At 39.9% G+C, this 9,092-nt stretch overlaps 2 protein-coding genes across 2 annotated transcripts; one reads left to right on the top strand and one right to left on the bottom strand.

Annotated features, from left to right (window-relative positions):
- Positions 1-4,790: 4,790 nt before the first annotated feature.
- Positions 4,791-7,114, bottom strand: LOC131294907 (menin). Its single transcript, XM_058322959.1, has 2 exons — positions 5,911-7,114; positions 4,791-5,845 (listed from the first exon to the last, which is right to left on the bottom strand). The coding sequence occupies exons 1-2, from the start codon at positions 7,014-7,016 to the stop codon at positions 4,852-4,854; spliced, it is 2,100 nt and encodes a 699-aa protein (XP_058178942.1). The 5' UTR covers positions 7,017-7,114; the 3' UTR covers positions 4,791-4,851.
- A 482-nt stretch (positions 7,115-7,596) lies between these two features.
- On the top strand, positions 7,597-8,594 carry LOC131281285 (WD repeat domain-containing protein 83). Its single transcript, XM_058310562.1, has 2 exons — positions 7,597-7,663; positions 7,727-8,594. The coding sequence occupies exons 1-2, from the start codon at positions 7,597-7,599 to the stop codon at positions 8,569-8,571; spliced, it is 912 nt and encodes a 303-aa protein (XP_058166545.1). The 3' UTR covers positions 8,572-8,594.
- Positions 8,595-9,092: the final 498 nt, after the last annotated feature.

The following is a 9,092-nucleotide window of genomic DNA, read 5'->3' as shown; positions in this document are numbered from 1 at the left end:
GAATTTTGGATTTTTATTGAGAAGCAAAACAAAACACCAAAGTATCCTTGATAAGGAAAACAGGGTAATGAAAGTGCGTAGCATTAAAATAAAGCAACCTTTATTAAACGCCGTTAAAACTCGAAAACAAATTAATAAATTCATATTGATAGAAATTCACAAAATTCCTAAAGCATATTTCATTAAAAAAAAGGCAAATTTTTTGTCACATTGTATAGATATTTATTGTGTGTGAATGGATTCATTTCATTTTTAATGGCTCTATTCTAACCTTCATTTTGTATGTTTTGCTACGTTTCTAACACTGGATATAAGATTTTTCTCCCGCTGTTTCACTTTCACGAACATTCGCACTCTCAACTTTCGGTCAAAGTATGTACGCTAAATTATCGTAACTTATATTTTTCCTTCATGTTTTACAAGGTTTCTTTACTATTTGCTACTGTTTACTTTTGTAGTTTGTATTTCCATTCTTTACCGGCTGCTCTTTACTGCTTTCGTGGTGGTGTGTGCATATAGAATATTTATCAATCAATATTCAAAACTAACCAGGTCTATTTTATGTTGCGGAAAGGTAGTGAAAGTAGTTAGAAGAAAATGCATTTATTCAAAAGGTAGAATATTGCCAATACTATTTGTTTGGCCCGTTTCTAGTGTTTCACCGGCCGCCTATAGTGTTTGTGTATTTTTCCCCATTTTGATTTTTTCTTATGTATAAATATATGAATATTATCTCAAAAATATATGAATGTTCCATATATGATTTCACATTATTGTTAATCTCCGTCCAGTTTGATTTTACAACATGTTTGTTGCTGTTTCGCGTCTCCTCAACGGTCGCATGTGCTAGTTTAGTGTTTCACATGCACAACACGATAAGCCAATTATCATCACCCAATAGAACATGCGTTAACATTTCACCAGAACCAATTTGCCCCCAAATCCCGCTGCTCCAACATCAAATGTTACGCTCGGATTTGGAAATGAACCTTCACGCTTCCTTTCTATTTACCACAGTGTTCAGCAATTCGCACTTAGACTGCGCAAGACTTAATTAAGCTACACATAAGCGTGCACTGAACACCAACTACTTTCTATAATGCTTTTTTTATCGTGATCACCAGCTCAGTCCTTCTAAAGGCGAAAACTAATCAACAGTTCTTAACACTGAAAAGATTCCATTCACTTGCTCCTCGAAATGATCTTATAACTGTGCAATATATTCATATCAATTTAAGTAAACCCATCAACATATTTCAAGTGCAACACGATACGCTGTGGCGAGGATAGTCGCATAATTTGCTTCATCGAATAGCTAACAATTTAATCTGATCTGAATTTACCAATTCTAATGCAACAATTACCAATTTAAAATGCGAATTCACCCGATCCCGTTAGTAACATCTTTTACATTTAATAATAAAAACCCAAAACAATCTATTCGAACCCAATTTAACACATTAGAAACCGAAAACTTTACAACAACAGCAGGAAAAAACGGATAGCCTCTACTCTAATCATAATGTCTGTCCCTTAATACTTCTTTCCCAAATCTTATAATGTCCTTCCTTCGCTTCTGTTCCCTCCCAGCATTCAACACACTACTGAGATGGTGTAGCATGACTTCTAAGGTCGTATTTAAATATGTGTGACGCGTAAGTGCATTTCACTGCATGTACTTAATATATACCATACATAACAGACATACACGCTTAGCGAGAACTACTGGTCTCTGCAGCAAACAGGAAAATTAACAACATTTTGTACGAATTGTAGTGCATACTTTTTCAAGCGGGACTATTTTCCTCAAGCTTGAGAATGTTTGCTTCTGTTTTCGTGTTTTTTTTTTCTTTCCCACGAGTGCCTCATGTGGCAAGATGTGCTCCTCAAGGATTGCCGTTAGTAGCAACTTAAAACTCGTAGGTGCAGAGCAGGTTGCAATTGAGCTTGGTTATAATCTCTAAATAAATCATGATTTTTTCCATTCTTTTGATAGTGGTCACATACAAGCGATGGCTTGTAGCTAAACCGAACATTTTGAACGATTTATGTGAAGCCTAATGAGAGCACTCTTGGTGCCTGTAGTTTTGTTGTGAGTTTGTCGTTGATCCTATCAAATAAGTTAGGCATGGCACAATTTCATTTAGTTTTAATGTTTACTGTTAGGAAACGGTGGATACCATGTTTAGTTGAGTGCCTTTTTTTCTATTGTTACAACATGCTTCTAGTGAGCGAGGAATGTGATGTATTTTGTAATTGTTTAAACATATCTTCAACTTGTCGGTACAAGTTTACTTAATGTCGGTTCCTTTTTAAATCTCATCGGATTAATGTAGCATAATTCATCTTATTCGGTATTACGTGAGAGATTTCCAGAGGTTAACTAAATCTAAAACATACCATTACGCCTATTGTGTATCTTCACGATTTCATTTATATGTCGTTGAGTGTTTTATATGTGCCCTATGTGTGCTTGTGCTGTTATTATTTTTACTCCAGATAACCGTCTATTGTTTTAACTTTCTAGCATTGGAAAAATGGAGCTTAGATCAAAACAATCAAATAATAATGTTTCATCTAAGCGCAGGGGATGATAATCGATCATTTTCTAGCTATGAAATGTCCGATTGGGTATGTTTGTGAGTTTATTGTACAATTATCAAGAGGAAATCAAATACACTTCAAACTAATAAAGCCTTGAGAAGAATGAAGGCCATGTGTCAAATAACATGTCTGATATTTGTTTGCATTACATTTCCAGGTTATTTAGTATATATTTATTACATCGCAGGGGAATTTTTAGATTTGATTATGATTCCTCAAACGTTAGCATCCTTCGCATTTATTGATTTTCTAATTCATGTCAGTCGCATACGCTTGATGTCTTATCCTTTTGCAATAAATTCATCAAAAACGAATATTATCAGTCGTTATGCCAAAGTTTCCCCTCTCATGTTGATTCTCAACGTGCCAAAATGTCTCATTTGTCTGCCATGCAACCAGATTTTAATTTTCGTTACTGCTTTTTTCAATATCGCTTGCAAGCGTTCCAAATTCAAACTAAAGCAAGCCCCTAATTGTATTCTAATGCTTTAGTAATGTTAATTTAGTTGTACCCATTCTTTTCAATTTTCCTGATTAGATGAATTTGTATTTGATTCTTGATTTCAGCTAGTTTTTACGCTTCAAAGGTACTGGAGTTTTGCAGATTGAAACAAACATTGTTTTAAAGAATTTTAGTATTAATTTTGTTTCCCAGTGTCAACGGTATCTAGAAAAATTTTGTTATTCTTTTTGTAAAACGTCCTGCCGAATTCGGATCGTATTAGATCGATTGTGATTTGCTAGGAAATACTAAAGGGTAAAAGTGAAGTGTTTCGGTCGGTACCAGTAGTTAAATGTTTGTACTTTCAAATTTCGATTGTATGTTAGAGCGTACCATTCTTCTTACACTAAAATGTCTACATTGCATGGCTTGTCCTAATATATTTTCGGTTGTTTTCCATGCTAGTATTGCTTTCACTACTATGTAGCATATTTAGTAATCTCTTTTTGATGAATTTTTATCGCTTATAAACATAGCGAGTAAATTGGTTTCTTCATTTTTTCCCGAAAAATGTTCACTGAAGCGTGGATGTATCAAACTCATTTATGATGTATGTCATTGTTAATTGTGATAAAAAATTAAATTTTTGCAACAAATGTATACGAATCAATAGTTTTGTGGCTTTGCCGTGACTTATCCTCGTTATTTTATATGCTTTTCTTTGCTCTTACAAACAGATGGTTCGAAACCAACCTTCGAAGGAGCCAAATAAAACATGAGCGATTTAGATTAACGATGTAAATACACTAAACATGCATTGAAACAATCAGAAATGAGTGTCATGCCAGTGAAACAATAAAAATTGATGAATAAAAGTGGCGTTAGATAATAAGTTACACTAGCTCGAGGTTATATTTACAACAAGAAAACAATTTTGATTCCGGTGTATTGCATACCGATTGGCTAAGTGTTTGATTGTTGTTGCTCTCTACTTGACTCTCTCTACATGGTTTTTATAAGTTGTACCTTGGAGCCGCCTTTCACAATTAAACGTGTTTGGAATTAACGCCAATTGTGATAAGCATAACTGAATATTTTGCCTTTCCAGTCGCAAACAACAGTGAAAAGCTTATCGCGACTTATTAGAAGTGAAAAGCAGCTTTGATAACATAGTATAACGGCCGTAACATAAAATTAAATCGAATGAATAAAACCGAAATAAATTGTTTAATAATAGAGTTTTAGTAAAAAAAATCACATAAGAATGAATACTTATTACGTAGAAAGGTAGAAACAAAGAAAAAAGGTTATACCCCATCAGAGGTTGGAAAAGGACTATAGGTTGTTATAATCCTAGCAAAAACTTTTATTGCATTTAATGCAACACGATAACGTTTTAGAAGCGTTTTAGATTTTTTGTCACATTATTGTAACACGGAAGGAACTTAGTACGAAAGAAACATAAAACTCACAGATCATCTGTAATCGATTGATTGTCTACCGAAATGATCAGCTTTCGAAAGCAAACTCATGTCAAGAACGATGTGGTTAAAAATTATGAAACTAAAAGATAAATAAAATTACTTGTACCGACTAGAGACGGTCGCTTCGAGTGATGGAATGGCTGTACGAATAAAAATTAAAACTTATATAAAAAAATGCTGATATTCCCAACAAAAAAGAACCTTTACGTAAAAGTGGACGATTTAAAAAAAAAAAGGTAGCTAAAACTACCTGTCGCATTCTTACGCCATAGCCCCCTCCCCAATTAATAAATTATGTGTATTTTCCACCGGCTAGAAATATTACTCTCGGCGGGCACGTTTCGGTCGAGTGTTACCCTCACTGCCATCGCTGGACATCAACGATCCGCTAGCACCGCTAAGAGAAGCAACACCCTGTGCCAACTGTGAACCGCGCAACTTTTTCCCACCTACCTGCACCTGACTCTGGGCCGTAATCTGCAACGATATAGCGTTTGTGTTCAGTTTCTCTGTCAGCAGCAGATCCTTCAGGCCTTTCATCTTTTGACTGTACAGCATAATGATGGGCCGTTTCGGTTCGAGATCGACATCCGGATCTTCCTTGTCCTTCGCGGGCGGTTTTTCTTTTTCTAGCTTGACTGCCTCCGCATCGCCGTTGCCATTGCCGCTTCCCAACAGCAAATCAGCTCCGATGGATGCACTTACCAGATTGCTGTCGCCATCGGACGAGGGTGTGCTTTCTTCCGAAGTGAATGGCTGCCCCCCGCCTTGCAGCAGAAACTCGGGATTGAGCAGCTTCTCGCCGCATTTTCCAACGATTGCCTCGAGCGACTTCGGTAACGCAGTCGCCATCGACGAACTATTGCTGTCGCCCTTGGCAACGCTTCCATTGCTACCATTTCTAACGTTTGTGTCGGCCTTCACTACATTGTTGTTGTTGTTGTGAGCCTGAGCACTTTTCTCTGGTTCTGCCGATCCGTTCTTGCCGTTCTCGTGCTGATGGTGGTGCTGAGCCTGCGGTTCCTGGTCGGCACACTTGATAATAACCTGCGAGCGTATGTCATGATCGAACTTTGCGATCGTAGCTACCAGCGGTTTGGCCCAACCAATGTGCAAGATTGGCGTCTGGCTGCATTCTTCCCACTTGCAGATGCCGTCGTAGAAACGCAACAGGTTAGCGAAGCAGGTCGAGTCACGTAAAATACTTTTCGCCGAGTGTCCGGAGCTTTCCAGCTTCATCACCTGCGGGATCAGCTCATTGGCGATATCGAGAAATTCCTTGTAGATTTCCTCGTCATCGCGAGAGTAATTGTACCTAACAGAAACAAAAAAGCAACAATGTTCACAGTTCCGCCGGGATATCAAAGGTAAGTTACTTACAATCGTATGACGTCGCTGCTGTCCGCCCATGAAGCAAACGCTTCTCTGTACATATTCTTCCGATAGTAGTACCCACCCTGGTACGTGTACGGATAGACGTGATGATTCCGATAATACGTTTGAGCCGACCGTACCGACTCGTTGTACAGCTCTTCGCAGCTTTTCCTACCCACCGTCGGTTCCACCTCCTCCAGCTCTCCCAAGCACCCGAGCGCCATTGGGTACTTCTTCAGATGTCCCATATCGTACAACAGCCATAGCAGCTGCTGTTGCAGGTCTGCCACCTCCAGGCACGCGCTCGTTGCCGTAAGCGATGGATTTATCGCCGATACAATGGCCGCCACCTCCATGTAGCGGTTACAAACGACCGGATTGCCAGCGACGTACAGCCACGTTTGCGACTCGACGCCTGGTGCGACAGATTGACCGCGCTTATCCTCCGCCCCCTTACCGTGCCAGGTCACTTCGATCGTTTCATCGCCAGTCTTCCCGAACACAACCCACACGTGGTCTTCCGAGATAGCTAAATGAACATCCCGATAGCCTAGCATCTGACATCCGGCCACGACCGCGAACGCCACTCCGAAGCAGTCGAGCTTGTTCCCGCACAGGTAGCTGTACAGGCTTTGCAGATGGGCCCGGTCCTTGTACGAGCTGCGAAGCAGCGAGTTCCAGATGATATCGGACACCTTCTTGATGATCTCCCGGTTGGCGAACTTCGAGTCGGTCGTGTTTTTCACCAGCAGCTTCTCGATCGGTGCCAGAACGGTTTTAAACCGCTTGTAGAGTCCTTCGACGGTGTCGTATTTGATGATCGGAAAGTTTCCGGATGGATCTGCACCAGCAGCACCGGCTGAACTTTTGCCACCTTCCACATTATTGTTGTTATTGTGGATGTTGTTGTTGTTCGCGGACGTTGAGGACGACGAGGTCGATTCCAGAACCTTTGTGGTCAACGAATGTTCAATCAATCCGGTCACGATCGACAGGAGCGTTAGATCTGGTTCCTCCTCGCGATTATTCAGCTGCTGCCGGAACAGTTTAATGACGTCCGGTATTGCTCGAAGCGGGAATAGCTTGATAACGTCGTCGCAGAATTCCGTCATCGTTACTTCAATAAGTTTTCCGTTTTACGCCATCTGCTCAGCTTGCTTGTTCACGCACAACGACGCGGTTACCCTTTCTGCACAGTCCGCTTTATCTTTTCGTTTCCTTTCGTCCCGTTTTTCGCCAGCAAACTCTTCCTTCCTGCAGGTTGAATATTTTGCGTATTTCTTCTTGTTCTTCCATGCAAAAACTCCGCGCAAAAAGTGTCATCAGAGGAAAACGATAAAATACGTAGTACGTGGAAAAAGTGCTTTGTTTACATTCGATTAGGGTTACCAGCGCCAAACAGGTGGTGTATTGTACCATTTTCCCATGTGTTTAAATTGTTTTTTTTTATATGAGTACATTTTTTTAAATTTTGTATGCTGGTTTTCTTATTTAACACGAAACAAAACATTTAAAAATCGCTGCATTTTTAAAGAATTACCTCGTCGATTAAAAAAAATATTTTCACCTCTAAACGATAAATCGATAAGTTGTTTGACAGCCGGCAATTCCAAGATTTTATTTACAAACCAAATGTTTTTGTTTATAGATTTGTTAGGGACTTTGTGAATGATTTAAATAAAACTATTTAACATGGATATAGTGGCCAAACGAAGCATAAATTGTGAACAGGGAGCGGTACGAGCAGTGCGCTACAATGGTAACGTTAATTGTATGAGGAATTGTATCCGCTTTGGATAACCATTACCCATTTTTTTTTCAGTCGATGGTTCATACTGTTTGTCCTGTGGCTCGGATAAGAAAATAAAACTTTGGAACCCGCGTACCGGCCTGTTGCTAAAAACGTACGGCGGACACGCTGATGAGGTGATGGATGCGGCCGGGAGTTGTGAAAGTAGTTACATCGTATCTGCCTCGCTCGACAAGAGCGTTATCTACTGGGATGTGTCGACAGGGTTGCCGGTGCGTCGTTTAAGGGGCCATGCTGGTGGTGTAACCTGCATTCGATTTAACGAAGAATCATCCATTGTCGTATCCGGCTCGAAAGACAACACGGTGGCCTGCTGGGATATCCGTACTCGTAAACTGGAGGCCATTCAGACGATGCGCGAGGCAAAGGATTGCATCAGTGCGCTGGTGGTGAGCGAACATAAGATTATTTCCAGTTCCTTGGACGGGTCCATCCGGCAATACGACATTCGGGCAGGAGAACTAGTCTGCGATACCATCGGTGTACCTATCACTCACCTCGTGCAGACGCGGGATGGCCAGTGTCTGTTGGCGGCCTGTTCCGATGGTAGAATAAGACTGATTGACAATGATTCGGGTGAAATGTTGTCCGAGTACAAGGGACACCGGGTGGACGATTTCCACATCGAGTGTGGCATTATTTGTAGCGATACTAAAATTATATCTGGATCGGCGGAAGGATCAGCGGTTGTTTGGGATCTCCTCGAAGGTACGGAAGTAAAACGGTTGCGCATAGGAAGCGAGGTGGTTCATTCTCTAGCGCCACATCCCACAGGAAGTGATATTTTGTTCGCCAGAAAACGGCACATAGATGTATGGGGTTTACCGGAAGAAGAATCGGAGGATATAATAGAATAAACGAAGTTTTTTATTGAAATAGACTGTTATACCATAGACCGTTTGTTTATTTTAAGTATACAATGACAAAAAGGTGTACGTTTAACCTAGCGTAATAGGATTTTGTTCCTGTTGGAGGTGTCTCTATGATATAAATTGATTTTCGGAAAATTTTAAGATCATTTGCAAAAAAACACTGAAAAGCTAAAAAATTAAAGATGAAGTCAAGGTTCTTAAGACCTTTTTTCAAGCGCCAGCAAAGCTTATATACAAACTTATTCTGTATTTCTTAAGTCCAATACCGAAAAAACTAAGGCCAGAGCCTCATGTTCTATTTTACTATTTATTTATTTTAAAACTATTTTAGCTAAATAATTGTTTTCTTTTCTCTGCCTTTTCTTGACTACCGTTCTTCCATTCAACCGAAGGTTGCAATTCAAAATATTTCATTTTCCAACCAGGTTCTTCTACCAAAGTTACAATTCAAGCAATTAGCTTGGCTAAAGTAACCGTGGGGTTGCTCGTTAAGCAAACTAGTGGTG

The sequence above is a fragment of the Anopheles ziemanni genome, chromosome 2, assembly GCF_943734765.1.
Source record: "Anopheles ziemanni chromosome 2, idAnoZiCoDA_A2_x.2, whole genome shotgun sequence".
Classification (NCBI taxonomy): Eukaryota; Metazoa; Arthropoda; class Insecta; order Diptera; family Culicidae; genus Anopheles; species Anopheles ziemanni.
The sequence above is the reverse complement of the archived record's forward strand: the minus strand, read 5'-3'. Positions and strand labels throughout refer to the sequence as shown.